The sequence below is a fragment of the Phaethon lepturus genome, unplaced genomic scaffold (assembly GCF_000687285.1).
Source record: "Phaethon lepturus isolate BGI_N335 unplaced genomic scaffold, ASM68728v1 scaffold15618, whole genome shotgun sequence".
NCBI lineage: Eukaryota > Metazoa > Chordata > Aves > Phaethontiformes > Phaethontidae > Phaethon > Phaethon lepturus.
The window spans coordinates 22,400-44,106 of NW_010557030.1; the positions used below are offsets into that span (position 1 = coordinate 22,400).

At 35.8% G+C, this 21,707-nt stretch overlaps 1 protein-coding gene across 1 annotated transcript in view; it reads left to right on the top strand.

The window, feature by feature from the left end:
- The window catches only part of LOC104625112 (kinase D-interacting substrate of 220 kDa-like), a gene marked incomplete at its 5' end in the record, with an annotated part of 38,425 nt that extends 19,781 nt beyond the window's left edge, over positions 1-18,644 (top strand). The window contains 6 exons of the mRNA XM_010292652.1: positions 2,589-2,699; positions 3,535-3,591; positions 10,062-10,208; positions 12,004-12,102; positions 13,219-13,467; positions 16,261-18,644. Coding sequence (XP_010290954.1) covers positions 2,589-2,699; positions 3,535-3,591; positions 10,062-10,208; positions 12,004-12,102; positions 13,219-13,467; positions 16,261-17,532 — 1,935 coding nt within the window. The remainder of the gene's footprint in view (positions 1-2,588; positions 2,700-3,534; positions 3,592-10,061; positions 10,209-12,003; positions 12,103-13,218; positions 13,468-16,260) is intronic.
- Between the last annotated feature and the right edge of the window lie 3,063 nt (positions 18,645-21,707).

Genomic DNA, 21,707 nt, shown 5'->3' on the forward strand with positions numbered 1-21,707 from the left:
CAGGTCTTCAGCTTGGCACTTTGGCTCTCAGTATAGGACTATGCTGGTTGTGTGCGTTTTGCCACCATCTAATGGCCTGGCTACAAGTTGGGTTTAAGTTCAGCTTCTCAAAATCACTGCTATCGTGGATCATTGTGCAGATCGTATTTCTTACGGGGAAGGTCAGAGCAGTAGGCAAGTCTAATTGGGATTTCCTGGGTGGGAACTAGAAATTAGAGTATGTGAAGACTTTTTTTGCAAGAGGAGCAAATTCTTTGATATCTTGGAATAATAATAAACACCACACTTATGCTTTATAGGCTGTCTGCAACTTGGAGAACAGTTCTACACTGGTTTATGTCCAACGTGTATTTATATTGATCTCATGTTTTCACGATAACTGTATTACCATACTTCAAATGTAGACTGAGTCTGTAGAGTTCAGGCCTATAATGGAGAATTAATCCCACAGCTGGGAAGCAGTGGAGTAGCTGAAGTAGGCTCAAGGCATAACTAGAAATTATGAAAGATTTGTGGGATAATTGCCTTACTGGACAAATTTTGTTCATTGCTTTGTGGTTTGGTGACTCGCAGCCAACAAACAGGTGCTCACTCTGTGTTTCAGAGGAGAGTCTTTGCAGTGAGAGCTAGGCACTTGAATGTGGTATGATCATTAAGCATTTCATGCTTGGGGGTTTTCTACGTGGTTTAAGCTGTTAGTGGTAAACTAAGGCATTTAATTACTCCAGAAATAAAGAACTTTTTTTGAAAATAGTTTGATTTCCATAAAATACCATAGAATCTCTGCCTTATGACGGTGAAATAGTTTTAGATCAGGGAATTTTCTGAGTCATCCTACACTAACCAATAAATGTAAGGCAAAGGCTAGGTATTGGTTCTCCTATCTATTTCAAACAAAACAAACTTCCACATTTAGACTAATGGTTACAATGCGTATCATGTCACTTCAGATGCTGGAAGAAAAGAGCGTATGAACTTCTCGTGGTAATCGTGTGAAAGCGCATGCAAAGACTACCTCTAGCAGCTAAGAATATGGAACCATTTGTATTTTCCAGAAATCACTCAAAATTGTAGCATTTGCTATCTAATTAATTGATGTATACAGGAATTAAACTTTAATTTCTCAATTCATTTACAGCTGCTTCTGAATGCAGAGTGTTTTTTAGTCCTTATAGACAAATCCAAAGTGGAATAGTTAAACAAATTTTACTCCTCCTTCATATATTGGCCGTCGGGTCACAAAATTACTTACTCTATGCTGAATTTGGTGCAGAAGACTACTTGGAATCTTGTCATGTGCAGAAACACAAACCAAATAGTATGTTCTGTTTTGTTAAATAGCTGGGTAATAACATTTTTTTTATATGAATTGAAAGCAATGAGCACTGCTTTCCTAAAGTCTAAAGACTCTGTTGTTTTCCATTACATTGCCTAAAACAGAATGATAAGGAGATGAAAATCTTTATTTCAAAGCCTAACTCAAATTCATAGGTAGGTGAAAACAAAATTTCACAATATTAGAAAAGCAGTTTGTACTTCTTAATTTACATTGCCAGTTGTAAGGTTCATAATTCTTAAATGCATGCTTGTGCATAGACACACACACAGGTTTTGTTGTATGCCAGTGGGTAGCACGTGAATTTCAGGGAACATGTTTTTACAGTTGATTTTAAAACTGGAAATACTGGAGCATATGGAGTCCTCTGTTGGAAATATATTTGTAATTTTGATATCTCTGTATCTTCCAGAAGTGACTCTATTAAAGGCCTGAGTTGTCATTTAGACTCTTTACACTGATGTGCTGATAAGACTTTTGGAAACTTATATAGTGTTTATTTTCTCGCAATTTGTTAATAAAAAGGGATAAAAAGGAACCTGATTATAAAAATCATTATTAGAGTTAACTGATATTTGTGGAGGGGAAAAAAATTATTTCTATTTTCAAAAAATGTTTCTAATATTAGTTTTATGATAATTAGCATTGTCCTTTAAGATGGTATTTGTATTGAACAACATGCATTAACGTATTTGCAACAAAACAAAGCTCAAATAATGTCTGCTGGAAAAATCTATTTATAGACTTATAAACTCTAATATTTGTGGAAGCCTTCAGATTGGTTACTGCAAATATGGGAAGTTCTAGTGATGCTATTGTGCATCACATTTTTTTCTTTTGGTACAGTTGTCTTCAGTATTATGAAACATTGTAAGTTTTACTAAGCATCTAATTTTGGGTTTAGCAGGTCTAAGAGAGTGAAATTATCAGAATTATCCTTAAATTATCCTTTTCCCATACTCAGAACAGATGTTAAGAGTGTAGCTACCAAAACCACTCCAACTCTGTTCGTCCAGAATACCATGCAAGAGTACTCATTGGCACTGAGGGATTTTGAAGAACTCACTCCAGAGATTTTGACTGAATTCTGTTCAATGCAAAAAGTAAAGAAAGTTATTAATAATTGCTATTTTTCACTTTAATAAACTCAACTAGAGGCTGTGTTTTGTTGAAATAAGTTTTATTTTATTATTACATTTTGATTTGTGTAATTGTTTGTCCCTTTTTTGTTACATTTTTTTTTTTTCCATAGCCATTCTTTGCCCCATATCTTTACATGCCAAGGTATTACCCTGGCAGTTCTCATCTCATCTCACGTCCACCACTAAAAACGAGTTTGTCCAGAGATCAGAACAATGGCCTAGTAAGTATTTTGAAGGATAATTCAAATACTAACCTAGACAATAAATATAGTGAGTAATGAAAATGAAGGTTATTAATCGTGATTCACTGTTAGACAAGTACAAGCTCTATATTACGAATAGTTTAAGCAAAAATGTTATTAACATGTAATGTAAAATGTATTTTGTTTTAACTTTAGAAATTACTTAGAGAGGAAAACCAATTCGAACGTCCAAATATCAAGATTAGAGGAGTATGACCTGTAATATTCTCAGGAAAATATTTTAATGCAAATGTCAGCTGCACTGTAAGAAAAAAAGCACTACTTGTAAATATATATTCAAATTTTGTAAGATAAAATGACATCCTTTAATGTTGTAGAAAATACTAGAAATTGGAAGGCCAAAGTAAAAAGTTTAAATGAATGTTTTAAATAAAACAAAATACATTTTATCTTAAGTATGCATTGGTTGTAGCTTGGTTTTGTAAGTACATATAATTCAACTTTATTTACCTATTGAAAAGGAAAACTGAGCAGACTTTTCTAGCTTCCTATAGAATAATAAAATTCCCATTTAACAGTATTTATTTTACTGACAGCTGTTCAAACGGAATTAAGAACTAAGGAAAGCTAAAAAAGTAATAGCCTCACGTGTTAATCAGTTTATTTGTAGGATATTGGTACAATGGGCAAAGCTATTAAAAGGTGGTAAAATCTTTAATCACTTAAGGAAAACAATTGTGTTTCTGTTGAATTATGTTTTGGTATGAGATCATTCTCGTTCACTGTTTACTTCATATTTTTTTGTTGAGCCCTTGATCATTTTACCCAAACCATAATATTTTGTTGTTGTTAGGATGTTATCAAGGAGGATGCTGATGAGGGGCTTCCTTCACCCACAGACCTCTCAATGGTAAATGAGTAGTCATGTGGTGTGGAAATTTTAGCATCTCATTGCTTTTTCAGCAGTAATGAGTCTGCATTAATCATAACTGCAGTTCACTAACACTGCATCAGTGGCTTTGGTGGGCAAATAGAGTAGTTGAAAACTAATGTAGTTTGTGAATGAATTTAAGAGCTAATATTTCACTTATAAGATGTATTATATTTTTCCCCTGTAGTTTTCCCCTTGCCTTTCTCAGTAGCTATGGTGAGCTTTCAGTAAAGAGAGTGTTGTGGTAGCTGAACAGTGAAGAATGACAGCTGGTCATTCGGTGGTTAGATTTTAGAATGAAATAACTGTGTTTCTTCTGCTTTAGTCAGCTCTCTCACCTGATCCATACTTCTTTAGACATAAAGCTATTGCAGTTAACACAGTGTCCTGGTTTCCCCACGACATACAGTATAAAGCAACTTTTGATAGAAGTTAAAAAAAAATAATTGCTGGACATAAGTTTATCTTGAGTCAGAATGGTAACATCTACCTTTTCCATGACTTGTTACTGTTTTATTCCAAGTATTCACACAAAAATGTCTTCTTTATGGGTATCTGGTTTAACTCTAACCCTGGGAATCTATGGAAAAATCATGATTTATTAGCAAAGCAAATGTCATCATTCTCTGAATACTTGCTGTCAATAATTGTTGGCAACAGTTACAGTTATTTTTTCTTCTGGTAAATCATTGCAGAAATGTCTTTCCATTGTTGTGCAATGAAAAAAAAACCCCAACAAATTCCAGAACTGTATTTAACTGCACATAACCTTCACTAAGCACCCATGTATAGGTGACGCGATGGAAAACGTACCCTAAAGTTCTCTCTTACAGGTCATTAGCTACCTTGTGTGAAGGGATGACTTTGGAGTAAGTTTTTCTGATAGTATATTTCTGGAGATGCTGATGCCTTGCCTGTGTTTGATTCTTTATCTCAGTATCCCATTCTCTTCCCAGTCCTTTCCAGCTTGTCAGTGCAAGGAGAAAAAGTAAGGACTTTTGAGAAAGTAGTAGACTGATGGCTGAAGTATGTGTGTATCCATGAGTGTGAGAAGGGCCACAGGACCAGAAAAGTGGGATTTAGTCTCAAGGCAAAGTAGTGACTGAGTTCCAGCAGCAGACCTGGATACTCTTCTGCTTGCTGCTCTGAGTGTGTATCTTAAGAACACCTAGGTTGCAGTTTCAAGCAGCAATTTAAGAGACTTGTGTAAGTTATGTAGTCTATTTGCTCTAGGTAAGAAAATACAGAAGTTAGAACATTAAAAAGAAACTTTTTTTGAAGTAACGATAATGGAAGATTCTATTATGGGTTTACTTAATGGTTTTGAGTTTAATTTATACTACTGTGAATCTGTGTCGTACCACACATCAGATCATACATTTTTCTAATATTTAGCAATATTTAACCTACAGTGTAAATCTAAAATTTTGAATTTTTTTAAATCTCTTGGGTAGTTTGCGAGAATGTTGTTTGTCAGGGTATGGTATTAGAATAGAATAGATTATTTCAGTTGGAAGGTACCTACAATGATCATCTGGTCCAACTGCCTGACCACTTCAGGGCTGACTAAAAGTTAAGGTGTGTTATTAAGGGCATTGCCCAAATGCCTCTTAAGCACTGCCAGGCTTGTGGCATCAACTGCCTCTTGCTCTCCACTTCTTTTGTAGACTTTATTGAAATTTCTTTGAAAGGAAACTTGTATTATACCTGTTTTAGGTACTGCTGTTATCCAGAGGTGATGGGTACAATAATTTCATCCAGCTATTTTGGTGGATCTTAATTGATGGGTCATTGCCATTATATAAATGATACAGCTTTTAGTTATTAAATGGGTTGGTGCGTGCGAAGTAATGAAATAGACTAAAAAACTGTACCAGTAGTTAATGAACACCAAGATGTGTAACTGGTTTAATGATTGAAAACAAGAGGAACGTATAGAATCAAAATCTTCTTTCATGCAAATCTGGCAGGGAGCCAGAAACATTGCGATTTTATATCTCTGTAAAATAGAGACTAGTCATTCCTTTGAATGTTCTAAACGTTACAGAGCAAAAGCCAGTTTCTTTGGGAGTGTCAATTTTTCGTACACAGATCATGGTTGCATGAGTTAGCGGAGCTGTTGAGGACATTACGTGATCTAGTTAAGGCCCTGCCATTGTTGTCAGTCTGACACTAGAGTTGACAGAGTTCTGAAATCAGTCTTGTAAAATCAGTGTAAGTCTAGGTTAGCGTAGTGGAAATCAGAAATATTTTGAGACCAATCATCCTGTATCAGTTATTTGACTTCTGCCATCTTCTGTATTTGGATTCTGTTGCTGATGATAAAACTTGTCTATCTCAGACTGTAGTTTACTGTTCTTTACTGAATGGATCAAAATACAGATGTCAAACCGGTAAGTTTACCCATACCGTCTATGTAGTTGTATGAACGTCAAGGTGCATTGCAAATTTTAGGGTATCAGCTTAAATCACTAATGGAAATAGGCTTGACTTAAGATGTCAACCTTTGCACATCTGTGATGGAGGCAAATGTACATTTCTGCTGACCTTACTATACAGATGGTTATTTCTGACAGGAACTGCAAAAGCTTCTAGAGCGCTTTTCTGAAGAGTTTATCGTTGGATTGTAGCGTTACTGATACCTGTTCATGATATCCACTGTTATGTTAGAAGTCAAACTAGCATTAGCAGTGATTATCTGCCATTAACTTAATTGTGTGCTTTAGTTTGCATCATTAATTACGACTTGCTAAGATGCATCTTGTTGCAATAGAATTACTTTGTTTAAATACATTTTTCATACAGCATTGAATATATAATACCTTAAGATGTAATATGTGTGCTTTCAATGAGAACTAACATGGCCCAGAGCATGTAATGTAGATAAACATACAATACTCTCTAAGAAACTGGAAGTACTTTTCAAAAGTTGCAGCATGAATGAAAGTGTGTGGCATGGGGGTTTTGTTATATGGCTTTTCCTGGTGATTTTATGTAGCATTTTTGTGCTTTGAATATTTGTTCTTAAAAGAAATACCTTTTCAGTTCTATGGTGGTTTGGTGTTTGGTTTTTTTTTGGGGGGGTGGAGGGGGTTGAGTGTGTGCTTAGATACAAGTTTCAAAGTTGTTTTGAGATACGTTGGTGGTATAATGTGATCTTGAAACAGCAGGACAATGTTTGGTTAAAAGCAGGATTTTCCATCAGAAACATAATGTAAAACTTCTATGCAAACAAAATACAGCAAGTCTCACTTTATTACAAGTGTAAAACAGAGTAGTCCGCTCATAGGAAAACAATATTTGTATAGCATATACTAAATGTGTATTCTGAAGGTCTATCTTAAAAGTTTCATCGCATTATGAAAATGTCCTGTTTCTGTCCTAACACTGATTTCTTACGTTTTCTTCAAAGCATGTCATCTGTACGTTCAGCCTTTCTGATGTCGCTTTAAGCTGTTGTTTCTTTACATTCTGTTTTGTCCTTTTCTCAAAGCTGTGTAAGTCGGGGTTAAACAGAAACAGACAGGTACAGCCACTTTCTGTGAATTATCATTCACTTATTTCGGAGTCATTTCAGAAGCTATCATACTGGCGCTTCATGCTGGGCTGTCTGTAAACTAATGCTCATTACTAGCCTTGAGGTTTGTTTTGACAAGCTGCTTTTAGCTTTTGCATGGCAAATACTTTTCAGACTAATGTTCTCTAAGCATCTCTAACAAAACCACTAAGGCTGAAAAATGTGTCAGTTTAAGTACAGTTTTAATTTACTTACATGATGACAATATCCCTAAAGCTATTCCATTACTTATTCTTTGGAGAGTGCTTTTTATAAAGAATGATTTGGATTAATGTGCATCTATTTCAAACAGTTCGCACTTTAACAAAAATAGTCTAAATATTTTGGCGCTTTTCTGTATTTTTTTTATACACAGAAAGAAGAGTTTCTAAACTAAGTCTTAATGCATGCAGAAAGAGTGACTTGTTCTTGATTGTTAAAAAAATATTTTGATCTGAAGAAGAACTGTTAACATTAGAAATGTTTAAAACATTTCCTCACTTATTTGTAGGTATTGATAGATAATGTATTTAATAGATTCAGAGAACAAAGGTGATTGCTTACACACGTTGCTTAGGGATCATTTATTTAGTAGTGCTACAATGTAATTTTGGCTGTAACAGTTTAATGGATAAGCTTTCTTTCAAAAAATAATTAACATTTGAATTAACTTAATACCTTTTATTTATTGATGTATTATATAACTCATATGGCGTGTTTATGTGGAAATAATAGACAAAACTGGTATTCTGAAGAAAAACTCAATGATTTTTTATTATTTTAAAAGACGAAAAATTGAGATGTACATAAAAGAAGTAGACGATAAGTAGTTTATGGATGAAGCTTCTTCCTGTCATCTTCATCATTTTGATGGCATGATAAAGATTTTAGCTGTGCTAAAATCAGGCTAGATTAAGACATAAATTTCCTCCTTTAGGTGCTCAATATGGTAACTAATTAGATATTGTAGGCACCTAATTATGGAGACATTGCAGAGTCTGAAAAGTAACTGCCTTGTCCTGAGAAGGAATACCAAACCCCTAAGTTAGGTGCCTAGACTGTAGTGGAATTATAATGCTTAATTTTTTATGCAATAATTTAGGTAGACTACCTACCCAGAAAATGGGGTATATGTTTTCTTTGCTTAGTGTCCAGTTGACATTGCCTAAGAAAGTATAAATGGTCAAAGGAACAAAGATTAGTGCCCCACTAAGGTTAGTTCTGTTTTCAGGCAAGTGTGTGAACTGCTAAGTTTAGATTCCCCACAGTCTCCTGTGGTGTTCTTGAGTGAAGTTGATAGTTTGCCAGTTCAAGTCCATTTCAAGCATATCTGGCATGGAACTTTGGGGGAACTACATGTAATAGCATCTGAACTTTGAAACTCAGAGTAGCTTAGGTGGGGAGCGTGACTGCCTCCCCAGATCAGGATATCTCTGATAACTGTAAGTTAGAAATAACTCTTGAGGTTAAATGGTAGTAGGTAATGGGGTTTTGAATTACTGTCTTGGAATTAATAGTTGAATAAATTCTTCTTAAACGTCCTGGTTTAGATAACTTAGATACAGTTAATGCCATTCTGTGTGATAAAGCTTGGTTTTCATAAGCAATATAGTTGAATCTATTAATTTCTATTACTTTTGAAAAATTAAATAATTTTGAAGTAATTAAAAGTGAAAAAAGAAGTGTTGCAACTATAAAAACAGTCCTCATGGTGATTTGAGGAATATAGTCAAACTCGATTAACTGAACTCTGGATAGTCAAAACGCACTTTTACATCCCAGGGTTTACTCATGTGATGATGAGCTCTGATGCTTTAGAAGCTCTTTTGCATCCTCCCAAAATGAGCTTTGTTTGGTGCATGGTCTACAGTGCTGAACCCAAAACTTCACATTCAGAAAAAGGGGAATGTACAACCTTCCTCCCAGGAGGAGAGCGTACAAGTATTTTATAGGTGATCTAGAGATGGTTCTGGTTTTACTTTTAGGAATTTGGAATCACTAGCCTAACTATTTAGAGCTTTGCACTTTGCTCCTACTTAATGCACCAGGTCCCCATCCAGGGAGAATTCTGAGAATTCTCAAAATTCTGAGAATTTTGAGAATATACTCTCTTAGTATACTGACTACCTGCAGATGCATTTGTTTTGTTTTTCCACACTTTCTTTGAAATTCCCAGAAGCTAGCAACATTAACAGGACAACTGCTATGTTCCACATCTGAATTGTGAATAATTTATACCTAAATCTTGTCAAAGCTCAAGATATATGAAGCTTTCTCATAGTATCTTGGAGGGCAGTGGCAGTGCCGCCCTGTGTTTCTGTACTGTGGTACACAGCCCCTTGGCTGATCTTGCTTGAAGGGGGCTGAAGGAACCTCTGGAAAATGGACATATGTTGCTAAAGTTACCCAGTGAATACAAGTAATTGAGGAGTTATGTTTTAGGTCATCTTTGATACTAAATGAGGAATTTTTTAAGACAGGAATATCGAAGTTATGTCTGTATTTAAAAAAAAAAAAAAAGGGGCAACCCAAAACCAAACTACTAGAATCAGGGGGATACTGAGTAAAGATGCCTTTGAAACTGATTAACCCTTACTTAATATTTCTGATTATTATGTTGTTTTTCCTAAATAACATTATTTAAGAGAGTTATTTTCTCACATAGGCAGGACTCAAGATGCTGGTTTTTTAATCATATAAATATCTATAATGAAAGTTTCTCAATATATAGGTATTCTAATAGTAATTAAAAACACCTGTGCATTCTTATTGTCATCTCTTAATTTTAAAATGTAGTTGAACGCAGCTTGATTTTGTTAGTGTATATTGTGAAATTCTGGGTGTACTGTGTTTTTGAACAAATCTTACGTGCACGTTTTCTCACTTCTTCCAGGGAGCAGGAGCAGGCACAGGTTCAACTACAGGAGTGTCACATGTGTCTCTGAGCACAATGAGTGTGGAAGCTGTGTGTGAGAAGCTAAAGCAGATAGATGGTCTGGACCAGAGCATGCTACCTCAGTACTCTGCAACTATAAGAAAGGTATCAGCTGAATTTCATTAATATATTTAGTACCTAAACATGGAGATATACAAAGAAAAGGAAATATTTAGTTGCCTCTTTTCTTGAAAGTGTTTATTGAAATACATCAAATGTCAGAACAACATCCTAACTTCTATGTGTGCTAAGTTTGGAGGACATTTTAATACAAGCATATATTTTGCAGAGAAAATGTGTCTCAAAAAGGAAGAACGGACTTGGAGATATAAATGCTGATGAGACTGGTTATTTTGAGAAAAGAAGCAAGGAAAATGTTTTCAGAATTGCCATGTGTAGATAAATAGGGTTGCAAATGTGTTCTATATCCAAGTAGCAACATCCTCCCCCGCCATCCCTTGAGAAATTGGCACATCTCTTCTGTTGTAAACAACTGGTGAAGATCGTTCCATTTCTCTCTTATCACATTTCACATCTATTTGCTTCAGAGAAAGGCCACTGTACATTTTTTCTGTTACTGCTCTTTAATCTGAGACATTAGCACAGAATTAGCACAGATGTCTTTATTACTTTTTCTTCACCGTTCTGTGTGCTCCTTTTACAAAGAAAGGAGAGGAAAAATATGAATGTTGTCATTAGTGAGTGTTTTTGCTGAGCTCGCTTTGTCCCAGTACCTATCATATCTTTAAAAATACAGGGAGGATGTTGATTCAGGGATTAAGAGACAGGTTTATCATAGGAAGCTTCAGCAGCGTTGCTTAAAGCAAGAAGAAGGATGTCGGATTGCAGCTCACTTAGTGTAGCTGCAAAAAATTCCAGTCCCTTCAGTGGCTCTAGAGTGCTAAAAGAATGTGCTCATCAGTTATCCCTAATGAGATTCCTCTTATTTATATTCTTGCATTTCTTACTAAAAGTGATACCATGTAAAAAGGAAGAATGAAAATGGCTCAGCCTGGTCTTTTTCCTCGTTTGATTAAGACCATCTGCTGGGATATGGAAATAAAACCACTGAGATTTGTCAGATTGAGCAGAGCTCTCAACTTGGGTCTTCCATTTTCTGGCTACTCTCCCAGACATGGTTTCTCTTTTACGTTCTGTCCGTCCACTGATACATGGTATAAAGACAAATAACTTCTCATTGTTATATAATGAAAAGGGTTCTGATTGAATTTGGTGCTGTTGGAAGTTAAGCACTATATAAACATGTGTAACATAAGGAATCACCTTCCTGGAATATAGATGGTGTTTGGGCACTCCTGTGTTGACCTCTGAATGGTGATGAAAATTAGGAAGAAGTCTAGTCTTCTATCCCAGGGTGTTTCTGATGATGGGAGACACGGAAGCCTGTATTTATGCAGGGGGGGAACTTGATGGAGGTAGTACTTGATCTTTCTTAGATGCCTCAAGCCAGGGGTTAGATGATGCCTGGCACTTAGTTCATTATCTTCAGATACTTGGGTGTCTGCAGTCTGTGTTCTGAGAAGTCTAGGCAGATGAATGTGGTTTATTGTCTGTGAAATTTTCTACCACTGATGAGTTGTTTCCTTATATCTGTTTATAGAACATAATCATATTGCCTTTCATATATGCATTTTTGATGGATTTAATATTTTCACTTTTTAATGACACATAGGTACTTTTTGTCCATCAGCAATCATCAATAAATATTCTTTTATTAAAACACGTATTTATTATATCGGATTGGACTTAAGAGTGATGTTAGGGAATTTCACTAGTAGTTCCCATCAACATACCCAACTTTAATTACCTTTTTCGTCTATTACTGTCATGCCGTAAGCCTTGTGTTGGTAATTTACATTATTTAGTTTTATTGTTTTAGGCAAATATAAATGGTCGTGTCTTGGCTCAGTGCAACATTGATGAACTGAAAAAAGAAATGAATATGAATTTTGGTGACTGGCACCTGTTCAGGAGCATGGTAAGACTTTCTCTTCAGTATTCAAGTCATCACAAATTAGTCTTTTTCATTATGAACTTTATCTTTTTTTCTTTTGTGTTGCTTTCTTGTTATCATCTTTTAAGTTGATAGGTATAGTCTTAAAACATGCATGCTTTTGTTATTTTGTCTTTTTGTCTTGAGCACTTTAATGGAGAACCAGTTGCTTATGGATTTGCATCTTAATTGATTGTGAACTCTGAAGTTTTGCCTCCCCTTTTTGTAAGATCTGTTTTTCCTGTATGGGTTCCCTCTTCTGTTTTCAAATTTGCCTATTTTAATGAAATTGTTAGAACTTAATTCTCTTTGAGGCCTCTGTTTTTCTGTTAAAAGTTAGGGAGTTCAAAGTATATTATTGCAAGGAAGTGGACAGCCAGACTGTTAAAGATGCATGGCACACAATTGCATAAGCATAATTTTCAAAGAAACTTAAGCTAAAAATCAAGACAATGAGATAAATGTACAATATTTGATTGACACATGCCTGTATAATGCAAGGATGCTGCATTGAATACTGCTGTTGAAGCATATATATGTAGATATCTAATTTCTTCCATTTCCCTTCTCCCTGTTTGAGATTAAATGGCAGTTTTACAGTGAGGGTTATGCATCACAGAGAACTGTGTTTTCTCTTAAGTATTTTTAGTATATTGCCAGTTTTCTTTCTGAAAATACAGTATGTCTCTCAACTGCTAAGTCAGTCTTGAAAACACTGAGAATTGCAAGATGAGATTTATTATTAGATTCAGGTTGCTTAAGCTATAAAACGGAAATGTTTCATTTTGCTTTTAAATTTGTAATTTATCACTTATCTAGTTTTACAAGAGCTTAAATGTTTTGTGGCATATGAGTTCTTTTAAGGCTCTGAACAGTAATAAGGATAATTTGTAAATGCAAAAAATCTTAAATATTAAAATGTAATTTGCAGTGAAGACAATGAATGCAGTAGATCTGTGAACAGATGCCCCACAGGCATGTATACTTTAAGAGTTGTGAATTCCTTGTTCCTAGTTTTAATAGAGGAGGTCTTTAACATTTTCGAGAACTTCTTTTCTATTTATATAATTACATTTATACTGTCTCTTTTTGTGTGTTAAGATACTTGAAATGAGAAATTCAGAAAATCAGGCTGCTCAGGAAGATCCTCGTGGAACGACTGAGCATGTTACCACTGCGATTCCTCACAGTGAACTTACTCGTCGTTCTGGGCATAACACTGAGTTGCCTCACACCGAGCTTACTGGTCTTTCTGGTCAAGCTCCCTACACACTTAACTTCAGCTTTGAAGAACTCAACACAATTGGTCTTGATGAAGCTCCCCCACGGCATAGTAACTTAAGTTGGCAGGTATTTAATAAAGAAATGTATTCTGCTTGCTTACTCGTATGGTAAAGGGTTTTTTTCCATTCTTGGATAAAGACAGGTCAAGAAATAAGTCTATTGTGATAGTTCAAGTACTTTCAGTTCTCAGTCTTGGCAGAGACCAGTTTTGCAGGGACGTAAACTCTAACCACACTGTCTGAGTCAGTCTTCATTTTTTGCCATCTGAAAACTATTCATCTGCTCCAGTAATCACTCTTCATGAGAAAAAAATCCAAGTTACCGTGCTTTTCTCATCTTGCTTAGGGCGACGTCCTGCAAGATTTCTGTTTACCGTAGTATTCAGACTTTGTGTATGAAATATTTTAGCTATGTGCTGGCCAGGTGTTATGCTATTCAAAGGATTACAGATACATTTATTAAGTGTTTTTTTAAACAGACAACTACGAGCCTTGTCCTTACAATGCATCATCTATTCATAGACTCCAGAGCTGACATCCTTCTCTAACTGTGGTTTCTGCCATAGGTTATAGTCAATTTTCTTTTGTATCTTATGAAATCATGCAAAGTGTGTGATTTTCTTTTGTCCTTTTTAAGAAATAAAACAAATCAGTTGGTATCTAAATAGCGATTAGAATTAAAAAACAAAACCAAAGAAAAAAACCCCCAAACCCCAACATTGGATGTTGGATGTTTCCCAACATTTAGCAGCTTTTTCATCTCTGCAAGTCTAAATTAGAGAATCTTGAAGGTGCATCAAAATAGGAAGACACCCCAAATTACTAGCTAAAGGTGGTATTTTTTAATAATCAAAGTTGTCACTGAACAGAGGTTTGGGATATATATCCCAGAGACAGATTTCTATCCGCATCTGCCTGTGTGTGTGCATGGGCACTTGTGTGTGTTGTAGGATTCTGATTACCCTTACTGCCTCTTTGCAGCAGCAAAGTATCAATGTTTTTTTTCGCAACCAAAATGGCATGACTCTCATTTGTTACGTTGTTTTTGTGTCAAAAGCACAGAAAGAAGTACAAGAAAATCTTTTTTAATGCCTTCTTTAAAATGCAAGTTTAAATAAATAGTGCTTCTGATGCCCGTATAGTTATCTGAAGTTGAATCAAAAGAATGAGAAAGGTAGTTTGTCCTTAAGAAAACATTAGAATTCACCTGTTGGAATTTTTAAAGTCAATACTGATTAAAAAAGAATATTGCTGCTTCTCTGTAAAAGGAGGAGTGCTACTGGAAATGCACAACAAAATAAAATATTTCTCTCTTTGGTGAGGAATCATAGCTGCTGTGAGTATGGATAAATAGTAGTGAATATGCATAAATAAACAAATGTTAGTATTTCTGAGATTCTTGCATTTTGTTTTGGGCATTGAATTGCTTAGAAGTCATGGCAGACAGAAGTAATTTAAACACTATTTTCCTTTAGTTAATCATGTTTAGCTGTTCCCCAATATTCTGGTGTATATACAACATCACTGATCTTATGAAAAGCTGTCAATAATACTTATTTAGTAATTTAGAGAGAATGATGAAATGAACCTGCAGATCTTATATATGTTGCTTGCTGGGGGGATTAGGAGCATCTTCTGAGAAGGAAAGAAACATGTTGGTTTGCATTGCATTCCAATGCAGAACAAGAAAAAGGAAAAGATGATGAACAGAAACAAGAAAGATAAGAAGGAGGCATGTAAGAGCAGGAAAAAGGTGGGGGGAAGGAGAAAAGAAAAATAGTTTTGAGAAAGAGAGGGATGGACCAAGAGGGTATATCTATATGGTTAAGTAATTCTGTTCTAAATCTTAAATACAGTCACAGTGTTTGAGTCCACACATCAATTTTCCTGTTTACATTTAGCTTCTTAAAATTAGCCAGGCCCTTTTAGGGTTTTTTAAAATAGTTTTTTCTAGTAGAAGGTAGGTTTTTGAAATGTGGTTAATTTTGAGTATTGCCCTAAATAACACATAATACCTCAACAGTCTCTCAAAATCTCATCTCTTGTGCACTGCAAAGTTGAGTAGGTTTCCTAAAGTGCACACTGCTTAAGGCAATGTCTCAGCTCCAACGCATTGGGTACCGTACGTCTTTTACTTTGGTGGTAGTGAGGAGCCCGTTATACGCATGACACAAAGCTGTATGTTCAGCCACGATCCGCCCCTTTACTTTGTTCAGCTCAGTGCTAGACCTTGGTTCTAGCATTTGATAGATGGCCTAGCATCCTATGCCTATGGAGTTGTCTGTGTGCACACTAAAAGAGAGGAGAGATTTGAGCAAAGAGGAATATGTTTGTCTGAGAACTGATTTTTCTGAAATCAGCTAGATGCAATGGAATTTTTCCAGGATATATTGAAGTATGTAGGATGGGGGTCTTTTGAAAGTGTTCTTGAGAGATGTTCAGCACTTAGGTGAACTCTTGCTGTCTTTCTAATATAAAATGCCAATTTTGTAAATCTATAAAAATATATTAGACAAGCCCATCTTGACGTACAAATTCACAGTTGTTTATGTACTTAAAATAGTTAGCCTCAGTGCACTGGGTAAAATGCTTGTTTTATGGAAATATTCTGTCATGGGGACCAACAAAAAGAATACTTCATAAGTTTAGTGAATGTGTGTGTGATTGCATATATATGATTACAGTAAGCATATTTTAATTATAGCATTAACAATTTCACTTGCATAATCTATTCACAGCAACAAATAATCATTTAAGCACATACTTGATGTTTTGAGTTATTTAATTTAAAAAGATCAGTAGAAGTAAAAAGCTCATTTAACTGTTATCTATCTCTTTTCTTTCTTTTTTTTTTTTCCAGTCACAAACTCGTAGAACTCCAAGTCTTTCAAGTCTTAACTCTCAAGATTCTAGCATTGAAATATCAAAGCTTACTGACAAGGTACAGGCAGAATACAGAGATGCATATAGAGAGTATATTGCACAAATGTCACAGTTAGAAGGAGGTGCCAGTTCTACTACAGTAAGTGGTAGGTCCTCCCCTCATAGCTCAAGTGCTTTCTATATGGGGCAGAGTACATCAGGGGGTTCCTTGCATTCCAGTGCAGAACAGGAAAAAGGAAAAGATGGTGAACAGAAACAAGATGATGGAAGAAAGTCCTTCTTGCTGAAGAGGAATGATGTTGTTGATTACAGTACTTCAGGTGTTTCTACTAATGATGCATCTCCTTTGGATCCTATTACTGAAGAAGATGAAAAATCTGATCAGTCTGGTTCCAAGCTTCTCCCAGGAAAGAAGTCTTTGGAAAGAACAAGTATTTTCCAGGCTGCAGATTTAAAGCTTAAGGGAGTTACTCTCCGGTATCAGAAACTTCCAAGTGATGAAGATGAGTCAGGAACTGAGGAATCTGATAATACTCCACTTCTTAAGGAAGGTAAAGATAAGAAAACAGATGTCAAAATAGAGAAGCAGCCCAAATCTCCAGAACATGGATCTGAACCTATTAGAACCTTCATCAAAGCAAAGGAGTATTTGACAGATGCCCTTTTGGATAAAAAAGATTCTTCTGACTCTGGTGTAAGATCCAATGAAAGTTCTCCAAATCATTCCCTCCATAATGAAGGAGCAGATGATTCACAGCTTGAAAAGGCAAATCTCATTGAGCTTGAAGATGACAGTCACAGTGGAAAGAGAGGAATTCCACACAGCCTTAGTGGCCTTCAAGATCCAGCTGTGATTCGCATGTCTATTTGCTCAGAAGATAAGAAAAGTCCTTCTGAAAGCAGCTTGATAGCAAGTAGCCCAGAAGAGAACTGGCCAGCTTGCCAGAAAGTCTTTAATTTAAATAGAACCCCTAGTACAGTAACCTTAAATAATAACAGTGCTCCAAACAATCGAGCTAATCAAAATTTTGAAGAAATACAAGGTATCAGAGATTCATCTCAGATTATCCTGCACCCTGGCTCAGGTTCCAATTCAACTGCGGTTCAGAATGAGAACCTGAAGAGCGTTGCTCACAAGCGGAGCCAGCGTTCAAGTTATACCAGGCTTTCAAAAGATTCATCAGAGCTCCACACTGTTACGGCCTCAGATGGGGCTGGTTTTGGAGAAGAAAGAGAAAGTATCCTGTAAAAAGCAGCCAGGTTAAAACAGAGTATGCCCATGAATTGTAGCTTGCTTGGAATTCTTTGTCAGTGTGTGGTTACACTAAGCTCTGTAGTTTAAGCTTTCAATATTGTAATAGAAGGTCTAGATTATTTTCAGCCATTTTCTTGGAGAAAAGAAGTAATTTTTTACAAGAAGCAAATTACTTCAGACTTTCCCCACATGTAAAAGCAGTAGTCAGCATGAAAAATCAGTTCTTTGTTAAGACACTGTGCTAAGGTTTGATCAGGGGCAGATGTTACATAAGTAAGTATGATTTAATTGTTAAAATTATGATGTGATTTTACTTTTCTGTTGGGATATGTATCACTTATCCCTTCTAAACATTCCAGTTAAGTCTGCATACTTGCAAGTAAAGACTGTGCATCTTGCCATTTGATGTGAGGGATGCCAGAAGATTAAATATCACAACCTGTGACACCCTTATGAAACTTCACGTTAATTAGTGGATTAATGTGTGCAACATACATTACATATGTTGAAATTTGAGTGTTATGGTACCTGTTTGACTGTACTCTGTATGTTCAGTAATTGCTGTTGACTTTGTGAACTTTGGGTAGAGTGGTGATAAGGTTTGTAAGGAAAGTTGTCTTGATGTGTCATTGAAATTGGCAGTTATTTATAAGGTAATACCTTATCATTGATTTAGTGGATCCATTATTTATTATAAGTACATAATTTTACAGTCACTGGTCTAAATAGATGCAACCACCTGAGCTACATTAAAATAGTGTAAGGATAAAGTATGAATATGAAGTCTGAACTTATGGAGTATCTGTTGCTGTGCGTAATCTTTCCTTGGTACAGTGTTTATTGTTTGATTATGGCAAGAAAAATAAGCAGTGTTTGCCATTTTAAAAATACTGCATACTTTTTGGAATCTTGTCAGAGCTGTATGCCAGCTTCTTTATTTCTGAAGTACTGTGTTTGAAGATTTTTATGTCATCTAAGTAATGTACCTGAATGTTATTGTAGCAAATACTTGTACTGTCCAGTGAAATCTGCATGTTTTTGAGGAAGAATTGTTCAAACTAGACTCTGGTAGTACAAAGAGAATAAAAAATAAATTGGCATGTTGGGTTTGTGTCCAAATTTCTATTTATTGTGGTATTTTGTTTCTTCACTTGATAAAAATGTTACATCCATGTTGTTTTGGTTAAAGTACTTCATGGATTTAATTAAAAATAATGCATTGAAACAATATTATTATTAATACAGTACTAAATAAGCATCAAGTATAAAACTACATTTGATAAATGGAATTGCCAAAGCAGGCATTTCTGAAGGAAGTGCTGTGGGCTGCAGAGATGTGGCCACCTCCCACTAGTCCAAAGCAGTAATCCTGCTGTTTGTGGCAGTTAATGTGCTGACAGTTCTGCGCAGCTTGCTTTCTGTCCTAGTACATCTCCAACCAGATGCCTCCAGTGGGACCATGTGGTCATGACCTTTGTTATCCAAATCAAGAGGTTGCTTTTCTATGCCAGAGTCAACAGAGAAAAACTGGTTTTATCTAAGCTCTTTATTTTTTCATTCCATGGAAGTCTCGTACTTACAGGACTGGAGACGTGATCTGTACGTTTTTGGATTCTGTTAAATTAGTGCGTTGTTTGACTAAATTAAAATTTACTCATCAAAGTGTTACAGAAGTACTGGAAACTTGTGTGTACATATCTTTATCTATTAGAAACATTATTACTTTATCCAAAAACCGTCTGAAAACAAACTAGGAAGCCTGTGTAGCTTCATGATATTTTGTTGAATCTTTGGGAACCATTTTTTGGTTTAGGTTCTTCCTATTTAAAAGAAAAAAGTACATCACTACTTTCTGAAATTTTTGGCATGTGAAAGCTTTTTACAGAAAGGTACTTATAAGCATTGTTTTGTAAGACAAGATGTGTAGCCTTCTTCATTTAGACATAGTCACTGCATTGATGAAAGATACCAGTTATTTCAGATCATTTTGTCTGTTAAAGCCCTCAATCCAAATGGATGAATTTTAAATTTTCGTATGGTTTTGAGGTCTTTTTCTTTCTGAAACTTGTATCCCTCCAGTCTTCATAAAATACCAAAATTGGGATGAAATAGGTAGTTGAGAGTGGAAAACTTTTTAGTGTTTCTATCTTGTATTTATTAATACCAGTGTAATTGCTTACTGTCACTTAGAAACAATAGTTACAAGCAAAGTGCCTGTGTGAGTTTGTACACGGCTTAACGTAATACTCTTTGGGTGTGTAGATCCAAGCCCCACATGGGATGTGGGTACCTAAAATCATTTCAAACAATCGTTCAGTCCTGCTTCCTTTAACTGAACTATATAGTAATGCATACTGTGGTTTATATAATCAGATGTGTTCATGGGATTGATATTTAATGCCTTCCTAGCGAAGTTTCTAGAATCAGCAAAATATGAGTGCTTCATAGCCAATTCAAGGACAGTGTGCTACAAATACTGTTAGTAGGACGGTAAATATAACTGACATTTAGAATCTACTTGCATAAAAATTACTAGACAGAGTGCATTTTTCTTCTCCATTGAAGCATCTTTTTAATTTTTTATGCAGGTGTTCATAAGCAAACAGAAGAATGTGTAGTACTGTGATAAAAGGAGAGAGGAAAAGAGAGACAGAAGAGAGAAATTGAGTACTTAATACAGCACAGTAGTAAGAAGTGTCTCTAGTACATAATAGATGTATATGTTAGTTACTGTACATGCTTAATGAATTTTTCACATGTAGAATATGAAAAAATAGCATTTGTAAGAATTAAAAATACACTGCAGTTTCATAGCTGAAACTTGTTTTTTCTGTACCACAGTTGCTATGGTTACTAGCCTGCTTAGTTTGTTGCACAATTCTTGGAGTTAAGAAACCATAAACAATTTCCAGTGTTGAAATATTAAATGTTAGCTCTGTGCCTTGTGGGAATCATGGAACTCAAGAGTTCCATGGAGAATGGAAATGAGTGAAGAATATAAAACAAAAAGACAACTGCAAACTTATTTCTGGTACTCACCACTTTCCAGAACTCTTGTAATGATCCACTCTAATTTTGGATGACTGAATGCTACAGGAACTTGAAACCATGACTTCTTTGCCTAATTGAATCTGAAGAGCACAGTTTGGCTTGTCCTCATGTTGTGATGCCTGGATATGTTTGCATGGTAGGGTGAAAATAAATCATTTTTGAAAGGAAAAACTGGATGCAAGTAACATACCAGGATTTATGTGAGAGACTTATGGCAATTTGCCACCTTTTCCAGGGTTGCAGTTTATGAGGATGGGGGAGAGGGAAATTATTACATCCCACTCGTAAAACCTGCAACAAAATAATGATCTAGTAAAATACTTGGAGATTCTGGAAAAACATTTCCATTTTGTGCCTGTCCTGGTCAATCTGGAATCTCTGATCACCCTGTATGACTTTGCCCATGAAGCAGAATATATATATTTTCAGTCATAGAATGGAATGTAGAATCACAGAATGGTTTATGTTGGAAGGAACCTTAAAGATCATCTGGTTTCAAGCCCTGCCATGGGCAGGGACACCTTCCACTAGACCAGGTTGCTCAAAGCCCCATCCAACCTGGCCTTGAGCACACTTCCAGGGATGGGGCATCTACCACCCCTCTGGGCAACCTGTTTTGGTGCCTCACCACCCTCATAGTGAGGAGTGTCTTCCTGATACCTAATCTAAATCTACCCTCTTTCAGTTTATAAGCCATTTCCCCTTGTCCTAACACTACATACCCTTGTAAAAAGTCCCCCTCCAACTTTCTTGTAGGCCCCCTTCAGGTGCTGCAAGGCTGCAATAAGGTCTCCCCGGAGCCTTTTCTTCTCCAGGCTGAAGGTGACCCCAATTCCCTCAGCCTGTCTTCATAGGAGAGGTGTTCCAGCCCTTAGCTTTCTTAAGTTTCCTTTTCAAATATGGTTCATTTTTTTTGTTTCTTACGTTATTATTTCTTTATATAATCTTTGAGACACTTTCCTGGGACACACTTACCGTGGGTTTAATAGTGTATGCTGAAAATAGGTGGTTTTTCTTGTGGTCTAGGGTTCAGCTGTTCACTTCTGTCCACAGAATCCATGAAGCCTGTTTTTTACCTTTGCAACTCTCATGGGAAGCTTTCTGGACCTCACGGTAAG